This window comes from Camelus ferus, chromosome 13 (assembly GCF_009834535.1).
Source record: "Camelus ferus isolate YT-003-E chromosome 13, BCGSAC_Cfer_1.0, whole genome shotgun sequence".
In the NCBI taxonomy this organism is placed as follows: Eukaryota; Metazoa; Chordata; class Mammalia; order Artiodactyla; family Camelidae; genus Camelus; species Camelus ferus.
The window spans coordinates 3,883,535-3,909,045 of record NC_045708.1 but is presented as its reverse complement, the minus strand read 5'-3'; the positions used below and the strand labels follow the sequence as shown (position 1 = coordinate 3,909,045).

At 54.4% G+C, this 25,511-nt stretch overlaps 1 protein-coding gene across 5 annotated transcripts in view; it reads left to right on the top strand.

Annotated features, from left to right (window-relative positions):
• Positions 1-25,511, top strand: part of ACOT7 (acyl-CoA thioesterase 7) — a 90,576-nt gene that overhangs the window by 24,562 nt on the left and 40,503 nt on the right. For all 5 annotated transcript variants that reach the window (XM_032495064.1, XM_014553436.2, XM_032495065.1 and 2 more), the window contains exons 3-6: positions 5,698-5,854; positions 10,240-10,331; positions 14,868-14,982; positions 21,351-21,437. In XM_032495064.1, coding sequence (XP_032350955.1) covers positions 5,698-5,854; positions 10,240-10,331; positions 14,868-14,982; positions 21,351-21,437 — 451 coding nt within the window. The remainder of the gene's footprint in view (positions 1-5,697; positions 5,855-10,239; positions 10,332-14,867; positions 14,983-21,350; positions 21,438-25,511) is intronic.

The window sequence follows — 25,511 nt, the reverse complement described above, 5'->3', positions numbered from 1 at the left end:
AGCCTCCGTTCACCCCTCCTCTTCCTCTCACACCTGTGGATATTGGCTTCCAGTCCTGTTGGCTTCACCTCCTGGATAGTTCCAGATCTGAGCACTGCACACCAGCTTCACTGCTGAGCTGCTGTCAATTCCTGCCTGAATTGCCTAAACAGCTTTCTAGCAGGCCTCCCTGCCCGTCCCATCCCCCTGGTCTGCTCTCCAGCAGCAGCCAGAGACCCATTCAGTATGAAGTCAGGGCACACTACTCTGCGCCAGTGGCTCCTACTCCCTGCCCGCAACACGCTCTCTGGCCACACAGACATTCCTGCCACAGGACCTTTGCACTGGCCCTTCCCCCTGCCTGGGCTGCTCTTCCCCCAGAGATGTACTTGGCTCTCCCCTCCTTCCAGTCTCTGTGCCAGTACCATCCCTGGCCTTCCCTGAGGACCAGCTCCCTCACCGCTCCCAGCTCTTGTCCATAGCACTGTTGCTCCTGGCACGCTGCCATTTTGCTCACTTATTTTTGGGCTGCTTCCCCCACTAGAGTGTAAGCCCTGCTGGGGCAGGTACTTTTGCATGTTGCTTCCCCACTGGATGCTCAGGATTTGGACCAAGGCCTGGACGCACTGGCCTCCCATTAACCATCTGCTGGTTGTTGGAAGTACATGTCTGGAGTGGTCGTCTATGGAGATCCCCTGTTGAATGCGCACTTACGATGTGCCAGTGGCCACATTGTGTACTTGACCTTCCTTATCTGGGGAATCTTCTTAACCCCACTTCGCAGGTGAGGAAACAGAGGCCTGCAATAGTCATGTGGGCTTCCCAAAGTTTACAGAGCTGCATTCTCTGAGCTGGCATCAGCTGAGGAGCCCTGGGTCGGTGCAGGGGCAGGCGCAACTCAAATAATAAGAGTTGCAAGAGTTAACCCTTTCTGGACCCTGATCCCTATGTTTCTGTGAGAGAGGGATGGCCCCCTGCTCCTCTCCACATACCATCCCCTGAATCCTGGTGGCAGTCGCAGGCAGGCAGTCTGTGTTTTGTAAAGAGACAAGGTCAAGGGCTAGTAAGTGGCAGAGCTGAGATCTGAGCCCAGAGCTCAAACCTGTTCTCCCTGGCTCTGCTTCTGAAGCTGCTGTCCTGGCTTCAAGCCCTGGGGCTCCTCAGGAGCCCAGGCCCTGGTTTTCCAGTCACCTGCACCCAGTGTGATGCGGGCCACCCTTGGGAACGTGGCAGCGGATGCTTCTTGGGGTTGATGCTAATCAGAACCCTCATGGCTGCTTCCTGAGTAGGGCTCCTACTTTAAGCCCCGAGGCAGGGAGTTATGGGCACATCTGAGGCCCTGGGAGCCAGAGATGCCCACAGCTCAGAGATCCTCATGCTGAGTGCAAAACATTTGTTATTCTGTGTTTGGAATTTCTGGGTCACACGAGTCTTTATGGAATGCCTGGGGTGGGCTAGGTCTCAGGAAACAGCAGCTAATAGTCAACTTGGAGCCGCCTGAGTCCTGGCCTGTGCTGTGTGCTCCCCAGCTGGGTGTATCGAATCTCCAGCTTCTCTTGGGGTTGCCCTCCCCTCCCCTCTGCCTGGGGTGCCCACACCCCCCACACCTCCTGCCTGACACCTCATCATTCAGGTGTCAGCCCCCTCATCTGAAGTTGACCCACACCCCACACTGCCCTCCTCAGAGCACCTACCACCCTGTGTACTTACTGATCATCTGTTTCCCCCAGCCAGAACCCAGGCCAGGGGCAGGCACCAGGCGCAGTGCCTGGCTCCACAAATACTGCAAATGAAGAGATGCCTTTGTAGCCATAAAAAGGTTAGGGTCCATCTAAGGCTCAGATGGGTAAAGACACGAGAAACAAGCAGCATTTCCATTTTAAAATATTAATGTATAGGAGTATCACCTGTGTGCAGCCATATCCATGCCATAATTTAACCACTCTTCCACAAAAACAGCTGGTTTAATTCTGCTTTGGGTCTTGCAAGCAGAGCTTGGAGAATTCCAGAAGCCGCCCAGAGGCTGGCCCCTCTTTCTTGCCAGGCTTATTTAGCACTTGCCTTTCCGGCTTTTGGCCAGTGGGTGGCACTGTAGCCACGCAGATTTACTTAGCTTCAATGGGTGACATGTCTGTGTGGGGCTGGGGGACAAGCCCCTACAAATCAGGGTGGGGAAGCCACATGCTACGCTTGCCTACTTGGCCCTAGAACCTCTCCGTCACCCTGATCTGCCTTGCTAAGACCTGACCCTGGGACATTTATAGGACCGGAAACCATAAGAGGACCCCCATGTGTCTGAGAATTGCTGGGGAAGGGGTGGAGATGGAGGCCCCCTGGTATCCCTCCAGAGAGGCAGGTGCTGTGGGTTTGGGGTGGGCCAGGGAGTTTGCATGTTTGCCAGGTATTAGGTGAGCCCTTGCTCAGGCGGGAGGGCCACGTTGGTGCCACAGGTGGCAGCAGGTATGCCAGGGCTCAGACTGACAGTCACCTGTAAGCTGAGTATCTCCAACCCTTGCAGAAAGGTGCTGTGAGAGTCAGCTGGGAGGGCAAAGACAGGCGCTGGTACAGGGCCCCACCTCCTCCTCCCCACTCCCCACCCAGCCCAGGGGCAGCCCCATGCTGCCCAGTGTCCTAGAAAGGCCGACAGGTTTCCGGCAGAAAGTCATAAAAGTGCTGGCTGCTCTGTGGGGCAATGAAGACTTGCAGTCCCATGGCTCAAACAGAGGCTCTTTGGTGTCATTCAGTTCACATAGATGACAAGGAAGCCAAGTTCAAAATATATGAAGAACTCATACAACTCAACAACAACAAAATAAACAACCCGATTAAAAAATGGGCAGAGGCCCCAAATAGACATTTTCCCCAGGAAGGCCTACAGCTGGCCGACAGGCACGAGAAAAGATGCCAGCTCCCCTACCTGTTAGGGAGATGCAAGTGAAAGCACAGCGAGGTACCACCTCGCGCCTGCCAGGGTGGCTGCTGCGGGAGAGACAGCAAATAATAGTGCAGGGAGGCTGTGGAGAAAGGGGCCCCTCCTACGCTGCTGGTGGGAATGGAAACTGGTGCAGCCACCATGGAAAACAGCTGGGAGGTTCCTCAAAACATTAAAAGTAGAACTACCATATAGTCCAACGGCTCCACTGCTGAGTATTTATCCAAAGAAAATGGAAGCACTAATTCAGGGTGGTAGCTGCACTCCCATGTTCACGGCAGCATTATTTACAATGAAACAACCTCAGTGTCTATTGATGGATGAATGGATAAACTGTGGTACACACACACACACACACACCCCCCAGAATATTACTCAGACATAAAAATAAGGTGAAATCCTGCCATTCGTGACAACATGGGTGGACCCTGAGGGTGTGATGCTAACTGAAACAAGTCAGGTGGAGAAAGACAAACACTTCACGCTTTCACTCATAGATGGAGTATAAAACACACACACACAAACAACACAATCCAAAAATGGGCAAAAGACCTAAACGAGCAGTTCTCCCATGAAGACATACAAATGACCAATAGGCACGTGAAAAAATGCTTAATATCACTAATTATCAGAGAAATGCAGATCAAACTACAGTGAGGTATCACCTCACACCAGTCATAATGGCCATCTTTCAAAAGTCCACGAATGATAAGTGCTGGAGAGGCTGTGGAGAAAAGGGAGCCCTCCTACACTGCTGGTGGGAATGTAGTTTGGTGCAGCCATAATGGAAAACAGTAATGGAGATTCCTCAAAAAACTAAAAACAGACTTACCATGTGACCCAGCAATCCCACTCCTGGGCATATATCTGGAGGGAACTCTAATTTGAAAAGATATATGCACCCCAATGTTCATAGCAGTACTATTTACAATAGCCAAGATGTGGGAGCAACCTAAATGTCCATCAACAGATGACTGGATAAAGAAGTTGTGGTATATTTATACAATGGGATACTAAGCCAGAAAAAAGAATAAAACAATGTCATTTGCAGCAACATGCATGGACCTGGAGATTGTCATTCTAAGTGAAGTCAGAAAGAAAGAAAAATACCATATGATATCACTCATATGTGGAATCTTTTAAAAAAAAGGCACAAATGAACTTATTTACAAAACAGAAACAGACTCACAGACATAGTAAACATACTTACGGTTACCATGAGGGAAAGGGGGTGGGAAGGGATAAATTGGGAGTTCAAGATTTGCAGATACTAACTACTGTATATAAGATAAACAACAAGTTTATCCTGTATATCCTTGTAGTAACCTATAATGAAAAAGAACATGAAAACAAGTATGTATGTACACATATGACTGAAACATGATGCTGTACACCAGAAATTGACACATAGTAAGGTGACTATATTTCAATCAAAAAAAAAAAAAAAAAAAGAACAAACCAAAGACAAACACATAGATACAGAGAACAGAGAGGTTACCAGAGGGGAAGGGGAGGAGGAGGATGGGGGCAAAATGGGTAAAGGGATTCACTGGTGACAGTTGGAAACTAGGTTTTTAGTGGTGAGCATGCTGTAGGACAACTAAAAATGTAACATTGTACATGTGAAACTTCCATGATGTTATAAATCAGTGTTACCTCAATACAAACTGAAAAAAAAAAAAAGCTGGCTTTCAGTGTGGGGGCAGGGAGGCAGGGAGGCCACACCACACACTCTGCCCTGTTGAGAAGCGCTTTGGGAACACACTCCCGTCCACCCGGGAGACAGTCCCCAGCACTGAAAACGATTTAAGTAAAAGGATACTCATTACAGGGTTATTTGTAATAAGAAACAGTCAGGGTTGTTGCAGATCTAACAACAGAAGAATGTTCTCTCTGACCATTGAACAATATTTTTGCAATGGAGTACCCTGAAACAATCGTAGACAGTGTCGAGAAAAAGAATGAGGATCCGCTCACAGTCACAGAGAGCGAGTCCCCAAGGGGGCCCGGCTGGACCCCACGTGCGTCTGTGCCAACTGGCTGCGTCCATCACATTACCAAGGGGTTCCGGTGGCCCCAGGACACGGGATGAGCGGCTGTCCTGGGGCCGACTACTCTTGTTTGGTTTGAATTTTGAATCATGAGAATGAGTTGCCTATTTGAAGGGTAAATCAAATTAAAATGAAAGAACTGTGGTTGCTAAGAGCTTGTCATAAACTGGCAGGTTATTTTTCCTCTTTAGTGAAAAGGTTGTGAAAGTGTACATTTAGCTTTTGCACAACTACGTGAGACTGTATATGACAACTCTATATGTCTGACTGACAACTATAAACGACTAAAACTGCAAAGCAAGGAGCCAGGCAGACAAGTGAACCAGTAAAACCCCCATCCTTACGGGAAAAAGCCTGGAAAGAAAGATCCCAAAATAGGAACCGTGGTTATCTTTGGATGGGGGAGTGATTTTCCCTCCTCTGTCTATTTCTCTGTGCTTCCCAAATTTTCCATAATGAGTATGTATGCTTTTTTTCACTTTTCATTATGCAAGTAGTATCTTTCAGAAAAGAGAACAAGGTCGCTTGGAGCCCCACCACACAGAGACTCGCCTGTGTGGGGTGCTTTGTGGCATTGCCATCGGGCAGCCCTCTGTCTCCTGGTTTTGCATTTAGGGATGTGTGGTGGCCATAGCTTGTGTTACTTGAACAGTGGGAGAGAAGCAAGGGCCGCTTTGGGGGCGCGTGTTCAGGGTGGGCCCCGTGGGCCGGCTGACCCGTCTCCGGTCTCTGCAGGAGCGCTGCGTGGCCGCCCTGGCCCGGGTGGAGCGCACCGACTTCCTGTCACCCATGTGCATCGGCGAGGTGGCGCACGTCAGCGCCGAGATCACCTACACCTCCAAGCACTCTGTGGAGGTCCAGGTCAACGTGATGTCCGAAAACATCCTCACAGGTAACTTCCCCTCGCAGCTCACATCTGCTGAGAGCTGACTGCTCCTGGGCAGTCCTGACGCTGCCTGTGGGTGACCTCCCTCGGTTCCCACCTCTGCCTGTGAGCAGGGACTTCTGGCTTCCCCGTTTTGCTGATGGGGAAATGGGGGCACAGGTGTGTTAGCCAACAAGCCCAAGATCACACGCCCAGTGTGCAACCACTGCCCTCCCTGCCTTCCGGGGGCCCGGAGGCCAGCAGGTCTGGGCAGAGCGGTAGGAGCTGGCTGCGAGGGCACGTGCCACACTCTGGCCCCCCTGCTGTCCCCTGTCCCCCGCCTTGCCCTCCCCTGCCCAGTGGAGCTGCTGGCCCTTGGTGCACCTCTGCTCCCTGGGCCCCACAAACCAGGCCTAGGCTGGCGCTCACTGGGCGAACCTTTGACTCTGGTTTGATCTGAATATTCCCTTCCTCCAAGTGGTAACCATGGAAACCCCTCTTCTTCCTCCCACTGGGCGCTGCAGGGGAGTGTCGCTCCTGTTCACACTGGCTGCTTTTTATAACCGGGCTGCTGATGGGGGAGGCAGGCCCCTTGGTCCCCTCGCTGCCCACCTCCTCGTCCCAGGCCGCCCGTTGAACCCCCTCCCCCAGAGGAGAGTCCATGCTGGTTCTAGAGGAGGAGCTGCCTGGGTCCTTGCACCTCCTCCCGATGCCCCCTCCTCGGCGGTGGCTGCCACAGAAGGCTGTGCTCAGAGATCTTTAAGGGGCTCCGTCCGGGCTTCTCCCCACCACAGGCCGGAAGCACAGTTATTCATCTGGAATATTTGGCAACTGCAGCAGGCCCGACCACGCACAGTGGATGACTCAGCTGAGCCACGGCCAGGTGCGGGGGGGGGCAGTCAGTGGGCTTGTGCCCCGTGTCCTGCGTCCGTGGCCCGCACCCTGTATCCGGCAGGCAGCTCTGGCATCAAAGGGGCATTGGAAGCTGCTCTCAGGCTGGGGCACAGAAAGAGGTGCCCAGGGCCCTGACTTCCCACCCTGGTGCTGGCAGCCCGCCGGGAGAAGGCCCAGTGCAGGGTGGGCCCTGCCATCCCCCCTCCACCTGTGGTGTGCCCCACCTGGGTGCCCAGCCCTCCTGTCCTGGGCTGTGCTGCGGGGTGAGGCTCTCTGCTTCACTTGAGCTTCACGCTTAGCTGCTGAGCGCGCCTGCAGCAGCCATGTTTTCTCATCATGATTTTTCCAGTATCCGGGAGCCCGGGACCTCAAAAATGGAGCTGGGGTCTGCTTTGTAGATTCCTGGCGTCCAAGCCCCCTTTCTGGCGTGTCTGAGGCCACAGCCCGGGAGGAACCCCCATGGACAGCGGCATCGCACTATGTGCGAGTGCGGACAAGAGGCCGGGGGGACGGGGACCTCCCGGGCATCAAAGTGGAGCTCACTTCCTCTGTGTTGCAGGGATCCCTGGGGTCCTGCTCCTCCCTCGAGAGGTGGTTCTCAAGGGGACGTTTTTGGCTGTCTCAGTCGGGCTGAGCTGCTGCCGTCCTGGCGGAAGCTATGGTGCTCAGGCGGGCCCCTCAGATTGACGGGCCCAGGTGTGTGCAGGGCGGGGCTGAGGAGCCCCGCCCTGGACCTCCGACTTCTCCCTTCCCCGCAGCTCCCGCTGGCTCATAACAGACATGGCGTCCATAATTGATGAGTGAATGAATCAGGGAGATTTGGGCCTCTGCGCTGAGAGCAGGTGCCAGCAGAGGGCTGGGTCTAGAATGACATGCCCCAGCCCCGTTCTGCAGGGTCCCTCCCATGGCAGAGCAGGGGTGGGCAGGAGGCAGGTGAGAGGGCCTCGTGGGCAGGACCCCTGCTGTCAGGGTGCTTCCCCCGCCCCCCTGAGTGTCCACCCTGGCCCTGAAGGATGGGCATCAGAGCCTAAACTGCCCCGAGCAGCGAGGAGCACTGCCCCGCCGTTCCCCCTCCTGGGACAGCGGGGGCGGGCCTTGCGCACGTGCGAGGACAGAGGCTCAGAGAAGGCAAGGGATGTCCCACACTGCCCAGCCTTTTGAGATGGAGGAGGCCTGAGGTCGAGGGAGAAGACAGGCTTTACCACGAGATGGGAGCAGCAAGACTTGGAGCCCTGAGGGCTGGGGCTTTTCTGCCCGTCTTGGTCACCTTGCCCTGGAGCCCCTGCTGGATGGCCGGGTGCCCCATCTTTCTTACTCATCTGGGTCTTCCTCTCGGGGTCCCAGCGTCATGTCTGCATCTCCCTTGTCCTCTCTGTCTTTCTGTGTTGGGATCTGTGTGAGCTTCTCCTATTCTGGGACCCTGGGTCTTGAGGCCCTCCTGTCTTGATGTGTCTCTGCCCACCTGTCCACTAGGATGTGAGCCCCTAGAAGGCAGGGTGTGTGGCCTCCTGGTCTATTCAGTCTCCAGGAGCAGGCCTGGCCAGCAGGCCCTCGGTGAACACTGGCTGGGCCGGCAGGTGGACTGTGACAGGTGGGGAGTCTGGGCTGGGCAGACAAACAGGTGACAGGGTGGAGCCCCGGGCTGCTCCTGAGGTGTCTGCATGTCTCTCGACCCCAGGAAGCAGGGCCCCTGTTCTGTGCGTCCACCTCTATCAGGGCCGCGCCACCTTTGTGATGCAGCCAGGCAAGCACACGCCCAGGCGGAATGAATGAGCAAACCTTTGAAAAGGTTTGCTCATTCATTCCGGCAACTGTCAAAATATTAAGCTAACTAGGATGTGATTGCCGCGAATCACTCCAGAAAATAGCTGGGAGCTCTTAAAATTTCAGAATAGATGTTTTTAGTCCTGCAGTGCCTTTTGATGGTTTTATTAAATGATAAAGAAAGTACAGTTAATGTGTTTTGCCTCATTGGCTCCACGGTGTTCATTTAGGTCTGGAGGAGGGCCACTCAGGGTTCCCATGGAAACCAGCCTGTCAGGCCAGCTCTAGCTGAGTCAAACAGGAAATCTTTATTCCCAAAAGCAGGTTGTCAGAGTCACTCTCAGTCAAAGTGCAGTGAAGAGATTTTTCCGTATTATCTGCCTGTGGTCCTGATGGTGCCGTCGTGGCCGGGCCGGGCGGAGGACGTTCCGGCCTGAGGAGCTGCCTGGGCACCAAGGGCCTCGCCCTCTTTCTAAGTGACCAGCTGGGGCTTGGCTTGGTCCTTGAGGCTGCGTTTAGGGCAGGAAACGGAAGCCCAGGTATGCTTCGGGAAGGCAGGTCAGGAAGAACCAGTAGGAAATGAGTTCTGGGGGCACTTCAGGGAGAGCTGCTCCCCGCTGCTCCACTTCCTCTCTCTGTCCCCCAATTCTGCCACTCTCCTCTGCATTGGGGATCTTCCATGTTGAAGAGGCAGCTTTTAAAAGGCACTCTTGCAAATGCTTCCCTGAAATCACTGGGACCTGGGAGACCCAGGTCTGTACTTAAAATGGCACCGAGTCACTCTGTGAGCCTAGGCTCCTCCTGTGCAAATGAGGGGTGTGGACCACGTGATCTCTGCGCTCTTGTGGCCCGTGATTTTCAGCCCAGACAGGCCCCCCACCCTGGCAGCCCCACTCTGCCCTGAGGCTGGGCTCAGTGCCCCAAAGCAGGTTCTGTTTTCTGTCATTATCCCAGAGTAGAAGTCAGCAATCCACAGCTCTTTCTCAGCCCTCCGCTCAGAAGCTTCTGGATGGGAGCCCTGAGCCACCAGCAGCAAATGTGTCTGGTGTGGCGCCTCACACCTGGAAGAGGGGGCGCTCGGGAAGTGCCAGGAGGCAGGAGCAGCGCTGAGCTGCCCCTTCCCTGGCTGCCTGGGTGGGCTCTGCCTCCAAACCCTCAGCTTCACCTCCATGAACTGCTCCCTGTCCAGCTGGAGCTTTTGGCGGCGTTTAGACAGGTGGACAGATCTGCCAGAGGACGCTCCCTTTCTGAGCGTCAGGACGTCAAGTTCCTCAGCAGAGCCTTCTCAAATTTGGGTGAAATTCGTCGCAGGGATCTCTTGGTGGAGACTGCGCCCAGCCTGGCTTTGTCCCACTCTTCCCAGGGAGGGGGCCGAGGCCTGCCTGCCCCTCCCCACAGTCTTCCCTCTCTCCCTCTGGAGATTCCTTGGAGGCCTGCCTGGAGTCGGTGCCCTCAAGATGTAGGCTTTCCATATTAGAAAGTGCTAGAAAGCCAACAGGCCCAGGAACCCCAGGCTTAAACCACATGACCTGAACCCTTTCCAGCAGCCTCTGGTGGGGGTGCAGCATGCTGGGGTGGGGACTCCCCACGCTGGGGGGCCCACTCCTCTCCCCACTCTGCTCACACTTGCACCTCGCGGCTGAAGAAGGCCTTGGAGGTGGGGGCCAGAGGTGGTGTTTCAGCTCCCCCTGCCCTGTGCCTGACATGCCCTGCTGGCTCTCAGGCCATCACTCATGGGTTCTTCTTCTCTGAAGGTACCAAAAAGCTGACCAATAAGGCCACCCTATGGTACGTGCCCCTGTCGCTGAAGAATGTGGACAAGGTCCTGGAGGTGCCTCCGGTCGTGGTAAGGAGACCTCTCCCCCTTCTCGCCACGTCGGGCTGGGGAGGGGGCAGGGGGCCGGCAGTGGTGGTGGGGCATCCGAGGAGAGCAGCATCACACTGGGCCACCAGCAGGAAGCGCTGGTTGGAGGGGGGCGCATCCCTTCTAGGATCACTCAGTGCAGGTGTAATTCATGCTGGGAATGTGAGCGCAGGCTGGCCTGGGCCCGTGGACACCCCTCCCGGAAGACTCTGGCCAGAGGAAAGGCGGGTGACAGGACTGTGCCGGGTGACCAGTCCTGGGAGAGCCAGGACCTCCAGGCTGCCCGCCCACCTTGGCCCCTGAGGACATTTGTTTCAGCCCCTTCTCTCTCCCCCTGCTGGCACCCCCTCCATCCTTGGTTTCTCTCATTCCAGTTTTGCTGTGGACAGACACATCTCTGCGTGGGAAGATTTCATTGTGTTCACGCCCAGCAGCCCCGCTGTGGGCCGGCTCGGGGGTGGGGGCAGGCTTTTGGAGAGCGAACATTAGGCTGAGAGAGGGATTTAGTTCCTTCCCTGATAGCTCCTCCTCCTGTAACTGCCCGTCCCTGGATGTTCAAGGACACACGGGATCGTCTGTCCTTGGAGGCCTGCTGCGCTGCTCCCACCTTCGAGGGACAGCAGTTCTCGGAGGGACCTGTGCCACGGCTGCGGCAGTGTCTGCCCTGCGGGGAGCATCTTCCTTCGGCCAGACGCACATAGAATACGTTGCTAAGAATAGTAAGACTGGGGACCGGACAGTTAGGAACTGGTACCCGCTCTGTTTGCTTACAAAGCACATGGAGTATCGCCTCCCGTCCTCCTCCTCAGCTCACAGGGACTCCCAGGGACAGGCCCTTCCCTCCTGTGGGAGTCTGGCTCCGTCTCCCACCTGGGCGCCTTCCTGTGGCCCTGGGCCACCTGGGGCAGTGGGGACTTCCTGCGACTGGCTTCCTGCCCTCTCCCTGTGCCAGCTCAGCGTCTGACCGGGCACCCTGCCTGTGCCCCTGCGGAGACAGGAGTCAAGGCCCAGGTGGGGCTTTTCCCAGTGGGGTGGCTGGCTGCTGGGCCATTTAGTCTGTAGACTTTTAACAAAATATCTTGGTGATGGGAGCTCTATCCACATTGAATGGGAAGGGTGCTTAGACCTTGCATCAGGTGGGTGGTCCATCATTTGGTACCGTGGGAGCAGGGTGGTAGTGCCGACAGCCAGTGTCGGGGCCACCTGTCCCTCCACAGGTGAGGAGAGCAGCGGGCTCTCAGGGCCAGGGTGTGGAGCCTATGGGTCCCACGTTTCCCACCTATTTGAGTTCCCTGGGGCTGCCATGACAGTCTGGGGTGCTTAAAACGACAGAGTTTGTTCTCTCCCAAATCTAGAGGCCAGAAGTCTGAAGTCAAGTTGTCGGCAGGGCTGTGCTCCTTCTGGAGGCTATGGGAGGGTCCTTCCTGCCTTGTCCAGCTCCTGGTGGCTGCAGGGGTTCCTTGGCTGTGGCTGCATCTCCAGCCTCCCCCTCTGTTGTCACCTGGCTTTCCTTCAGTGTATGCGTGCGTGTGTGTGCGTGCCTGTGTGTGCATGCGGTGTGTGTGCGCGCGTGTCTGCGCGTGCGTGTCTGTGCGTGCGTGCATGTGTGTCTTAACTCATTTCACCTGCACAGGCCCTAGTTCTTAAAAAGGCCACGTTCCGGTTCCAGGTGGACAGGAATTTTGACAGGACACTGTTCAACCCAGAACACTGCCCTTTAGTCCAGCCCACCCACCACCTCTCTCTCTCCCCTCGACCCCCTCCATCTCTCCCTTCCTCTTTGTCTCTCTCTGTCTCTCCCCTGCCACCCCCTCTTCTCTGCTGGAGAGATGGAAGTTGCATCATTTTCAACAGCACTAACTCAGGGGTTTTAAGACGCAAGAAGCAGGAGTCTGGAGCATGGTGATTGTTCTCTTTAGAAATTACAAGTGTACTCACTCCCAGTTTCATCCTTCCCACTAAGCACTCGGTGTTAAATTAGCCACATCATATGTAAATACTCAGACACGATTATTGAGCTGATTAACTTTTCAGATGCTACAAAATTTAGAACTCTCCAGCAAGCCATGTCTCCAGTTCCAGCACCACATGATACATCTTGAGTGGTTGATGCTGGAGGAAGATTCCTGGGCCAAACACATTAGCTTGTGCTTCCTCCTGGCCCCCTGGGGCCCATGTGCTGAGAGCTGGTGGGGTTTTAGCCAGTGGGGGAGGGGCAGGCGGCCGCAGGCTCCGTGGTCCCTGTTTCCCTGTCCCCACCTCCCCGCAGGGACGGGGAAGCTCTCCCCATCACCCCTCTGTCCCCTGCTCTCCCTCCTCCATCCCGGAGGGGCTCCCAGTAGCTTTCCCATTCCTTTCATGTAGCTGGGTTTGATAAGACATAAATATCAACTTTGCCCCCATTAGGGGGAAGTGTTGGAGGCGTTCCGCCCGGCGGAAGGAGAGCTCTGGATGGAAGCAGCCACACGGCTCCCAGCTGCAGCCGTTGCTCACGTTTATTTGCGCCTCCTTCTCCCCACACATGCTAAGCCTTCAGCCGATTTGACGTGTAGGTCTGCTGTCAGGCCCCAGGGGCATTCTTACTCATGTGCTCGGCCGCCGGCATCCAGCCTGCCCTTCACAGATGGCTGTCATTTATTTAAGAACATGTATGTCTCTATGTGTGTGTCTTACATGTCTCTCACATGTGACACACGTGTTTATCACACGCATCGCTCGTACACATACGTAGGTATCACACACAGAACACACATCTCCCCACCCTGCTGCCACACGAACGAATGTGCATGGGTTGAGCATGTGTGTGCATCTCCCTGGAGGAAGCCCAGCTGCCCCCCCTCAGTGTCACGCAGTGAGGACTTTGCCACTTTGCTCCACCTTTTCCCCCAAGGAACTGGGACCTCAGTGGCCCCGTGGTGGAAAAAGAGACCCTGCGGTGGCTGGAGGGCAGCTGCAGCCTCCGAGAGGCGAGGTGGCCTTTGGAGAGTGGATGCTGGTTTTGTTCAGTGTCTGAACATGAGTTTGCATCAAGAGGCTCGCGCAGACTGCTGCTGAGCTGCCTCTGCTTCAGATCAGCGGGTTTTGATGAGGCCTCCGGGTGAGAGCTGGGTGCCAGCCCATCATTAGAATGCTCTAGTAATGCTGTCCCCAGACTTAAAGCCAGCAGGAAGCGTTTGTGAGGAGGCTGCATTTTTCTTCCTCCTCGTGGCCCGTGTTGGGACCAGGGCCTCCATCAGTCCCCGCGTGACTGCAGAGGCCTCATGGGTGTGCTGGACGTGAGGGTTTATTAGACCGGGGAGGTTGGCCCCTTTTTAGAAAATGTCTTTAAAAGGCATTTCTTGAGGACACGTAGGTCATCCTTCAGTTATACTAGAAAGGCCCAGCACAAGCTCTGCTCTCAGAGTCCTGGCTCTGCACAGCAAGCATAAGGAAGTTTATTTATGGAGGAAGAGGCTCAGTTGTCCACTGCGACTTAAACACTCAGCACACTTTGTTTCTTTTGAGCAAACCACCCAGCTGCCTTTAGAGATGAGTTCTCAAGCCCCAGATAATGGTAATTAAGCCACGGAATGTATCCAGACCTGTACAGTTTTGGAGCAGAGCCATGAATAGGACAAACAAGACATTTAAAACCATCTTTTGCGAGAAGGTCTGAAATTGCAGGGGCAAGCGGAACACGCGGGGCCCTGGGCCCAGTGGCTTCTCTGTGGGCTCAGCCAGAGCTGCTGGGGGAGTGAGTGAAAGGGCAGAGGGCAGAGCTCATCCAGAGAGTGGCCAGCAGTGGTCAGCACGGAGGGCCAAGGCACCGGGGAAGTGGACCCTGCCCAGGGCCTCTCTGACGGCTCCCGGGGTGGGGTGTTGCCCCTACTGGGTCCTTGTCCCCTCGGAAAGTCCCCGTTTTGTGCCAAGTTTTCGTGTTCATTTTTAACTTCTTGGGTCAGAACCCCTGTGATCCATTAGGAGAGCTTTAGGGGGGCTGTCGTAGGTTTGGTGAACATTCCTTACAAATGTGCAGCCTGTTTGACTGGCCGGGAGTCAGCAGAGCGAGGCTGCCCAGTGTTGGGGACACTCAGGGCCTGCTTGCGCCTCACCCCGTCTGCAGGAGACTGGGCCCCTCTGGGGCTCCCTGAGCCTGCAGATCTGTGTCTGGGGAGGGACTGGGAAAGAATGGGGTAGCTGTAAAATGCTAAGTGGCTGAGATTGTTGGATGATATTACTTTAATAGCGGAGAACTGGTAGGATCCACCGCATGGATTGTGGTAGGTGGCACCGTGAGAGGAGGAAACTCTGTTACGTGTAAACTTTGAGTACAGCCTGGCAGAACTTTGATGTACATGTGGGCGTAAAAATGATTCTAGGGAGGTTGTAAACCTAACACGTGATCCAGCTTCTCTTGAGTGGGGAGGACTGCGTGGTATTTATTTATATGAAATGTAATTATCAGAGAAAGAAGAGCAGCCCCGTGCAGAGGGGCAGGGCCGCGGGACCGGCGCCTGACCTCTGCCTGTGCCCCCGCAGTACTCCCGGCAGGAGCAGGAGGAGGAGGGCCGCAAGCGCTACGAGGCCCAGAAGCTGGAGCGCATGGAGACCAAGTGGAGGAATGGGGACATCGTCCAGCCCGCCCTGAACCCAGGTAGGGCTGGGGCGGGGGCCGGGGCCGGCTCTGTCGGCAGATGTGCGGCCACTTCGCGAGTGTCCTCTCCTGGGGGCCGGTGTGCCCCGGGCGCCGTGCCCTGTGCCCTGCCCCGCACCGTGCAGCCCAGTAGCTCGGCCACCAGGAGGCCCGGGGCGTCTGCTCCATGGAGTGCCGGCCGGAGACCCCGTGCGGGGAGGGACTCCGCACGCCTGGGCATGGAGAATTTGCTCTCTCTTGTCTGTCCCAAGTTCGCCCAGAAGTGCGCATATGATGGGATTTCCAGCTCATAAAAAGACACAAACGGCTGCAGCTGTTCCCACAGCATTCTCCCCCTGCCCGCCGCCCAGACGTGGCCTCGGTAAATAGACCCTGAGCCCCGGCTGCGGGTGCCTGGCTCCCTGGGGGGCTGCTTCCTTCCAGCCTTCACCCTTGGGGCTGCAGGTCCAGGCTGGTAAGGCTTTAACAGGAGCCCTGGGCCCTGGATGTGGGTGTCGTCCACGTCTAAATAGGACAGGGAGGTATTCCCGCCGGAGTCCCTAACAGAACTCTCCCTGCGGGGGCTCGGCGGCCTCTGTTCCCGCCGGGCTTCCTGGCAACGTGCCTCGCCCTCCTCTGCACACAGTGACCACATCTAATCGTGTGGAGAGCGAGCTGTGTGCCCTTTGCCTCTCCTGTGGGGCGTCCGTGTTCCATGCGGGTCACACAGCGACAGCTCGGAGGCCCTGCACGCTGGTGCTGCCCGCCTGCCTTCCTGGCTGCAGCCCACATTTGGCATTGGCGTGGGGGACTGGTGAAGCCCTGCAGGTGTGCAGATTAGGGCAGGACTTTCTGTCCTGGGTCTATCGTTCGGCCGGTGCACTAGATTTCTCAGGCAGCATCTGTCCGTGTGTGTAGGAGTCTGCAGATCTTGTGGTCATAACTTCCCCCTCAACACCTTCCCCCTCCCCTCCGTTCCCCCTTCATGGCCCACAGTGAAGGCCAGTGAGCTGCTAGGTTGGTGTCTTCACTGTTCTTGTCATGTCTGCTTTCCAACAGACACCAAAACAAACAACGAGAAAACTACTTGTGGGTATAAATGGAATATTGCTGCTTTAATGAGACCTGAGGTAGTGGCATCTTTTAAAAATGAAAGGTGTGGGTAACCCACAGGGCAGGCTGGGGGTCCTGTGATGACCAAGTTTATCCAGGCCCTGGGGCACATCCCACTCCCCTTGGTGGGACAGGGGGCAGACAGCGACCTCAGGCCCAGGCTCTGCTCTTGGGAGGGCAGGCGAGCAGGCAGGTCAGGCAGAGGCATGGAGGCCTGCAGGGGGACGCAGGGGAGCGGAGACAGCTCGAGAAAGGCATGGACTCGGGGCTGGGGGCGTTCCCTGGAGAGAGAGGCTGAATTGGGTTGACAGAGGACCCCGCAAGAGGACAGGTCCGTGCCACAATCCCTGGACCCTGTGACTGTGACCTTATTCACAGAAAGGGCCTTTGCAGATGTAATGAAGTTAAGGATCTCATCCTGCGTGACCCAGGCGGGCCCCAAATCCAATGACCAGTATCCTTGTAAGAGACAGAAGGGGAGAGACGGTGTCAGCCTGGAAGCGGCAAGGAGGGCTGGGAAGAGGCTCTGGCCAGCATCAGGGGTTGGACCCACCCGCCCCTCCTTGAAGGGTGGCTGGCGAGGGCTTGGGGTGGAAGCTGGGGCCCAAGACTGAGTCTCAGACTTTGAGAACCGTGAGGCTAATCCCAGTTTATTCCTTTGACTGACTGTCTGAGAAACTGAAATTACCCAGGGTTTTCGATCAGTTTAAATTCCTTCACTCATGCGATTATTTTGTTTGCCATCCTCTATTTGCTTGTAAATCTGATACAGATATTTTTCAGAATCTGTTATTGTCCAACGATGCTAATGAAAGATGGCATTCTGAATCTCAAGATTTCGTGATAGGTTTTTACAAGCTTTTACTTTCTGCTTTTCCAGCCCTAACAGAAGTGCGTCTTTCTCGGATAGTTAGATCAGGGCCTGACTTTTAGCCACTTCTTTAGGAAGTCGTATATCCATTCTGCGGTCCTTTTGAACACTGGGGTGTGTGCTTGTCACTGTGGCCTTCTAACAGTCGTGCCCTTTCCTGTGGGAAGACCCCCCCCCCCGTCCTGGGGTGAGGCTGCCCTGGCCCAAACTTGCCACCCCCACCCACGAGTCCCCCTGGACCTGCCTCTCTCCGTCACTTTTAAAACCAGAACCAGATTTCAGCCTCTGCAGCTGTTGCCTAGCAACCCCACCAGGGGCTGACCTCATCTTTCAGGTGTCTTTTCAGAGAGTCTGGCAGCTCTTTAAAGCCCAGTTTTTCTTATTGTTGTCTCCATCTGACAAGACAAAATACAGTTACCTCGAACTCTTCAATCCATGGCCAGTAGTTGTCCAGCCTTAACTGCATAGGGACTATTTGGCATAGGGCTGAACCATCTGTTTTGGGGGCTATCAGGTTTATGACAAAATCAGCCCAGCCTCATTCCTGGCCTTTGGGTTTGAAACAGCGTTCACCTTGAAGTCTGGTCCCTACTGCCAGGACAACCAGAGTCTTGGCAATTCAGACCCACCCCTAGTTCCTGGGCTGGGCCTGGGCTCTGCCTCCCAGAGGTCAGCTAGCGCCCAGCCACCTCCACAGGCCGATCAGCTCCGAGCCGTCCACAGGGTGCTGCCTGTCCAGGGGCTCGCCCTGGGTAGGAGAGCCTTATCCCCAGGCTCTGGCCAGCAGATCCTGTTCTGGGGAGGGAGCAGGAGGAGGAATGTATGTTCTGGAGGCCACTGCTGGGCTAGCACCTGGGCTCCGGCCCATGGGGACTTAGCCCTTCTGTGCTGCAGTTTCCTTGGCTGGAAACACAGGAGAGTTCTGTATCTGTCTAGGACAGTGTTGAGTGTCTCGTCTGTTGCTGCCCCGGGGACCTAACTCAACATCTCTACATCATTTTGAAGCTGCAGGTTCAAAGCTTAGGCACTCTTAACAGTCAAGGTCACGGTAACTGCTTAAACCCTATAATCCTGGTGCCTAACTCAGTAGAGGTTAATTTCCTGTAAAGTCCTAATGGGGGACCTCCTCCAGAAGGCAGGGGCTCAGGGATTCAGGCTCTTTGGTCTTGTCGCACTGCATCTTTCGTAGGTAGCTCTTGGGGTCACCCTGGGAGGGAAGGGCCGGGAAGCTCGCCCATCAGCATGAGACGCTTCTCCTCATGCCCCTGTGGCTGGAAAGCAGCCTCGCCGTGGAGGCTGGGAAGTGTGGTCCAGTCATGCGCGGAGGAGGGTCGGGAGACTGGCTGCCCGGTCCTGCCTTCCAGTCACACCTCACCCTCAAGGACAATGACCTGAGAACCTATCCAGTCCCCGTGTGTGATCATGGATCACGGGTAACCCCCAGATCTCTGAGCCTTGACCTTGTACTTCAAAGCTCCCTTTCACATTTCCCGTTGGTTCCTCTAAGAAACAGGACGTGGAGAACAGGGGAGAGGCCCTTGAGGATGACCAAGGACAGGAGGTGCCTGGTCAGGGACAGTGAAGCCAACAGACAGTCTACCCCACAGAGGCCTGTGAGCTGCAGTTCTCGGCCAGGGGTGTTGGGTTTGCGGCTGTATTTTTTTCCATCAGAATTTTGGTGTTTTCACTTGTTCAGAGCTCATCAGTGCAAGTTCTAAGAACACTAAATCGTCAGTCGTGGCTTAATTGAAATTTTAAACGTAACTGCCCGACAGTGGCGGCCTCTCTCTGGCTGGGTTGTTATAGTTATTTCAGGCGGCTTGTCATTTGAATAAGTAGCTGTTTGACATGACAGAGATTTTGCTGTGCTGTTTCCATTGTTAGAAATGAAAAAAAAAATTCTTTTATCATTGTCCAGACGCGAGCCTCTTAGCTGGTCAGAGCAGTTCCTGAGAGTGGGCCAAATTTGAGGCTTTTCATTTCCATTCATGCTGTAAAATGGTTACTTTGATGTCTTTTATGAGCGGAAGACAAAGCAGAGAAAGCAACGTGGCTCTCGGGGCCTTTTTGTTCTCGGCCCGTAGGCTTTGCAGAGAGAGGCCTGAGGGGGCAGTCCTTTGAGATGAGGGGGGTCGTGGGCTGGGCAGCACTGCCCTGGGTTTCTGTGATGGTTGTGACGGCAGAGGGACATTGCTGGCGTCCTCTGTGTCTCCGTGGGCTGTGCCCCCCACCCAGTCTCCCCAGGGAACCGCTGAGGCTGCAGTGGGTGTGGCCCTTGGTGCACCCTGACCTGCAGGGACTGTTAACTGCACCTCCCTGGGTTCCAGGGGTGTCTTTTCCACTTGGAGTGAAATTAGGAACCAGACAGGGCAGAGTCCTGGAGGCCTTCTTGGGGCCCCCTTCTCATCCTGTGCAGCGTATCTGGTGACATTCCCCTGAGGCCCATTGTGGTCTCAGTGATTCAGGCCGTTGTGGATGCCCCTGGACCCAGGAGGCAGCTGGGAGAGGAAGCATCTCCTCCCTCAGTCACCTGCGCTGACCGCAGTCCCAGGGGACACCAGGAGACCCTGGAGCTCCTCTCCCGGAGCCTTTGGTGTCACCTGAGTGCCCCCACCCAGAGTCATCTGTGTCATCTGTTGATTGGTTTTGGGTAGCGCCCTTGTGCACCAGCTCCAAGGGGCCCATACCAGGCCTGCTAGGCCCACATCTGGATGGCAGAGTCCCCAGAATGTGGCCTCTCGGGGGGGAATTCTCCACTCCGCTGCTGCCCACCAGCCCCTGATGCCATGAGGGGCTGCTGGCACGAGGGTGCTTGTGTCAGAGCCCGAGGCAGAAGTGGGGACCTCCCAGGGCAGCCGGTGCGTGCCCCTGCTGGTCACACGCGGGGAGTCTGGGAAGCAGGTGGAGGGAGCAAGCCAGTCACCAGAATCCCCAGAGATGGGAACTGACTGTGGGTGAAAATGGGAGCGCCCCCCTCTCCCCTGAGTGGGAGCCACTTCTTCACTCCCGACACAGCCAAGGGCCCTTACAGCCGGGAGCATCTCAAGATGCCCGAAGAGTGGTTCTCCGCTCCCCCTCCTTCCTGCGGGGCCTCTCAGAGCAAATGTCCCTTCACATACGAGCTCGAAAGTTGAGTCTGCTTCTCCCTGAGCTGTGAGGCTCGAGAACAAACAGATGTCTGGAGTGTGGAAGTAAATCCTTAAGGCCCCAGCTCTCCTGAACTCCAGTTTTCCAGCATTTTGACCCCGTCAGGCAACCACCCCGTTTGAGAACTCACGTGGAAGAGTGCCAACAACATCTTGGAGGCAACAGCTGATGCCCAGGAGACCCAGGCCCCGCCTGGGGGGGAGCCCCCACACGCCGCCAGCTCTTGGCTGCTGAGCAATGTCACTTCTTGCAGATTTTCTGTCTACAGACAAACATAGGAAGGACCTTTCTTCACCTGCAGTGTGTCCTGGTCATTCAGGGGCCCCCCGGGCTGGCCAGCTCTGCAGCTTAATCTTGATGGAGCAGGAGGGGTCACCCTTTCTGAGCACCAGTTGTCCGGGCAGGAAGCACAGGGACGTCATCCCTGCCTGGAAGGCTTTGCACAGCAGTGGGGTCCGCTTAGGAGACCCTACGCTGGCATTACTCGCACCTGTTAGAGGAGTCAGTGTCGAGGGATCGCGTCAGCTTTCTGGAGACAGGGCTTAATTTCATCTTTTTTAAAATAAGTGCAGCCTCATACAGATATTTCAGCAGACGAGTGGGTGAGGGAGGTCCCCAGGGACCTGGCACTCTGGGAAGATGAATGGGGCACACGAGAGGGCTGGCCTGGAGGGAGGGGAAATGCCAGCAGACCTTTCGGTGCTGTGTCTCCTGGGCCGAGACAGGACTGAGGGCTGGCAGGAGTCCCAGAATGGGGTCCGGGGTAGGGCCTGGGTGCCACATCTGCGATGTCTCTGTCAGGTTCTGAGTCTCCACCTACCATGGTGTGTAATGAAGTAGAAATATAAGCTTTTGAGTGATTGCATAATAAATTGCTAAAATATTGTCAGCACCTGTTTACAAAATTGGGAATGAAAGTCAGATGGGTGAGTGTATCCTATGACCCCAGGGAGTTACATGCAAGCCTGGGGGCTTATGGCCAGGAGGTGTGCAGTGGCTGCTTGTGGGGCAGGGTGTCGCTGGGGACACGGGTGTCCCCAGGGAGAAATGTCATGACCTACTAACAGAGTGACTGATTAATCCTCGAAAGCCTTCCCCCTCGTAGACTGGAGCATTTTGAGACCACTGTTTTCCTTAGAGAAATCCCATCCGAGGTGATGGCAGTCGGATGCCTTTGGTGACCGCGCAGAACATCATCGGGACAGCACTGTCGGACCCTGCAATCCCAAGGTCTAATCTCTCTCCTTTGCAATTCCAGAGCCGAACACGGTCAGCTACAGCCAGTCCAGCCTGATCCACCTGGTGGGGCCTTCCGACTGCACCCTGCACGGCTTTGTGCACGGAGGTAAGAATAAGTGACTCGCTTTCCTCATCCTGTTCGCTGGTTCCTTGTGAATCCCCCAGGAAGCCGGGCTGCCGTCTGACCCAGTTGAGGCTCTTGTGTTTAATGAAATAGAAATTTAAACTTTTAAGAGGCTGCATAATAAATTAGCAAAACCCTGTCGGCGCCTGTTTTTAAAATTGGAAATGAAAGTCAGATGGATGACTGTCCTCACGGAGGGTCACACGCGACCCTGGGAGCCCGTGGCTACGAGGTGTTTAGCGGCTGCCCGTGGGTCGGGGCAGAGCCTTTTGGGGACAGTGAAGTCACCAGGGAGTAATAGTGTGACCCACTACAAAAGTGGTTAATTAAACATGTTTTCGCCCCTGGTGTTTGCATGTATTCCTTCCTTCCTTGCACCTCAGACAGCACAGGCCTCTGAGTTCCCAGCTTGGGAACCACGGCTGGGACACAAGGGGACTTAGCTCCAGGTTCACAGAGGGACACTTTCTACTTTAATGGTGTGTAGTTACTTTTCTGTGATTTAGGAAGAGTATAGGTAGCACATCAAACCCATAATTTAATGGATATTATCATCTCAGTTGAGGTTAAAGTTAACTTTAAAAAACAAGTCGATTTAAAGGAAAACATAAGGGGGAAAGTCGTTAAGTGGTATAGGTGATGGCAGAGTTGTGATGGTGGTGTGTGGGTGGTGGGAGTTTGGGCACCACTCCTCTGGGTGTCCCGAGCAGTTCATCATTCCCCAGGCATGACAAGACACTTGCACAATGCTATTCATTTGCATTCTTCATTTATTTCCAATTGCCTGGAATGCCAAGCTCTCATTTCTTCTCCATTCAGTAAACTCCTATTCATCCTTCAAAACCCAGCTCAATTGGTACCACTCTGTGCGAGATTACATTCATACTTCTATCGGGGGGATGCTTCAGGAGCAGGGCTCAATCTTATTCTTTGTGTGGGCTCCGGGGTTTCACATAGTCAATGAGGTGCTTTGTAGAAGTTTGTCCTGTGAACAAGAGGTGCAGGTCAGGCTCAGATTCCAAAGCTTGGGATAATGGGCCCTGGGCTTGTCAGAATCAGAGAATGGGCCTCGATTTGAGATATACTTTTGAAGTTTGTTTCTTTTTTTAGCTAATCCTCTTTAGTGTATTTCTTTTCTCAATTTCATGATTGCTTCCCTCTTTCGACTAAATGCTGGCCCTTAGATCTGATTAACTTAGTCCCACCTGGAGGAAGCTTTCTTTATAATAGACAGCACTTTCCAGGCCCCTGAATGCTGTGACAGTCAGAGCATCTTTCTACTCTGAGAGCAGCCTTGGCCTCACACGCTGGCTTGTTCTTCACCAGCCCTTGGCTCCCTCAGGGAAGTGGAGGGCAGCTCCTTCTTGGGGGCCTACCCATCCGAAGGCTGGGTTTCTGTAACTGCTGAGAAGTGTCTTTGAGCCTCACCGAGCTTCATTCTACCTGAAATTTGCAGAACTCTGTGCTAGAATTTTTGCTTGCTTAGTCTAAATGTTGGAAGTTCACTAACTGACATTTTCATCATCGCTGTCTTCTTGGTAAAAAGTCTACACTTCTAAGTTCGGTCTTGTTTCCTCACATGCTAAGGGGCGTCAGTGAAACACAGGGAGTGGGAGAATTATTGGAACCCCTGAAAACCTACAGCGTGTCGTGTTCATTTACGGAGCCTGCGTGGCTGCATTCGAAACAGGCATGTTTTTTAATGCGTGTTAAAGAAGTGTTCACGATGGCTTTACGATATTTAGTGCCTGTTTTCATCAGGGCTTTGTGCCCATGATTTAAAAAATCATGCCTAATAACTTTACCAAACCTAATCATCTCTTGTAGTGCTAGTAACTCGCCAGGTGCGAAGGAACAAAATAAACACCGTGCTGAAGACACTGAGAACTGTGGTTTTATCATATTTTCCTGTAGAGAGAATATGTCGGCAAGAGTGGTAGCTAAGTCATTTGCACGAAAGTCTTCTCTGAACTGTAATTCAGCAGGTGCCGGTCTCGGGAGAAAGTGGTGAACTGAGGTGGATGCTAGTTTGGCTTTCACTCAGTAATTCTACACCGTGTATGTGTCTTTGAAAAACTGTTCCCCCGTCTTATTTTCTGTGATTTTCTCACCTTGGGTAATCTTCATCTTGAGGACTAGCTCCTGTCTGCCACTTAAAACACACACACCCACCACAGATCTTGGCAACGCTGAGCTGGTGACAGGTGCACTGGGACGGGTTGGAAATCACAGGTGGAATCCAGGACTCCCTCTCCCGGCCGCATGGACAGAGCCTGCGGTAATTCACTGAGGGAACAGAAAAGATGCAGGCAGTGAAGAGGAACCAGAGGACGCCGTTCGATGCGTAGGCAGAGGAGCCGGCCGCCTCTCCGCGGTTCTGAGTTTAAGGGCTGCCGAGCAGGAACGCTGGCCTGGCTTTTGGCTTCGCCTTCCCTGAGCCTGAGTGCATCCGTGTGCAGCCGTCTCTTTCTCCCCCCGGGCAGTCCTGGGATCTCAGCCCAAAAAAGATCAAGTCCCACCTGCTCACCCCTCCCCCACCTCCCCCATTGCAGGTGGCGCCGCTGAAAGGGGTGAACCCCTCCGGTTATCTGTGGGGGTGTTGAGGCTCTTCTTGCAGTCTCGTCTGGACACCTATCCCTGATAAAAACACTCGGTCAGAGTAGGAATTGACTGCACTTCTCGAATGTGATAAAAGCCCTAAAGTCAGCATCTTACTCCAAGGGGCGCTGAGAGCATCTTCCCCTGAGGGCAGGGATGAGGCAGGGGCACCCACGTCTCCCTGCTAATTAACATTGGTTTGGAGATTTTAGCCACTGCAGTAAAACAGGAGGGAAAAAATAAAGACACAGGAAGGAGGGAGGACATAGCTCAGTAGTAGAGCGCATGCTTAGCATGCTATGAGGTCCTGGGTTCAATCCCCAGTGCCTCCATTAAAATAAATAAATTTACCCAGTTACCTCCCCCCACTAAATAAATAAATAAAAATTTTGAAACACTAAAATGTAAAATAAAGGCACAGAAATTGGCAGAAAAGAAGTAAAGCTACCTGTCTTTGCAGATGGCTCAGTGAACCCCAGAGATTGCATGATAAAAATAACTCAGATAATTAAAAATTCAGTAAGGTAGCAGCATATAAAATGAACAATAATTTTACAAAAGCTTGCCTGAAATAGAAAAGTCGCTTTTCATTGTTTGTGTTTTCAGGTATGTTTGTTTCCTAATGTGTGTTTTGAGTCGAATTTTAACTTGATCACGAAGCATGACTTTTGTGGTTCAGTAAAAAGGTGGGGTTGGTTCTGTGTCTGTGCCTTTGATTCATCTTCGTCAAGGTCTTGCTCCCTCCTTCCTTGTTAGCCCCTGAGATGCTCTTTGCTCTGATTCCTTTCCTCTGGGGCTCTCCTTGCCTGGCCCTCTGCTTTTTCTGTGTGGGTTTCCCAGCCTGAGAGGGGGCGTTGCTGCTCCCGGAGTCGAGGACCGCTGTGGCCAGCCCTTGGGTGAGGGTGGACCCCAGGGAGTCTCCAGTGTGAATTTCTCACTTCTGAACTTTCAGCTGCCGTGGATTTTTCTTTGGCACATTTAAATTTTTTTAATTAATTATTTTAAGCCAAAGTATTCTGTGGAAATGGTCCAAAATGGCTTTTGAGAAACCCAGCTACCTCTTGTCCTTCCTCACTCCCCCATCCCCCTCCCAGCAGCTCTGGCTGCTGCTTCTGGTGCGTGACTCAGTGCCCTGGATAGATCCGTCCCCCCACGTGCACGGCATTCAGTGCTGGGCTGAGTAGGGCACCACGACTCATCGCTGGTGTCACTCGCTGTTGCCCTGTGCTCCACTCCCTTTGAATATTCTTTGAAGTCCCTGCCCCTCTCCAGCAGCTCTAGGAAGTTTTGCCTGGCAGACAGTTGTGGGCCAGTGTTTCCCCGGAGACATCCACTCTCCACCCCACCCCTCCGGATTGGAGCGCTTTTCTGCGCCTGTTCTCACGTGCTCTCCTGGGACATCCTTTGCTTCTCACCTCAGTTGGTTGTCTTGATCCACGGGTCTTCGACTTTCCTCTT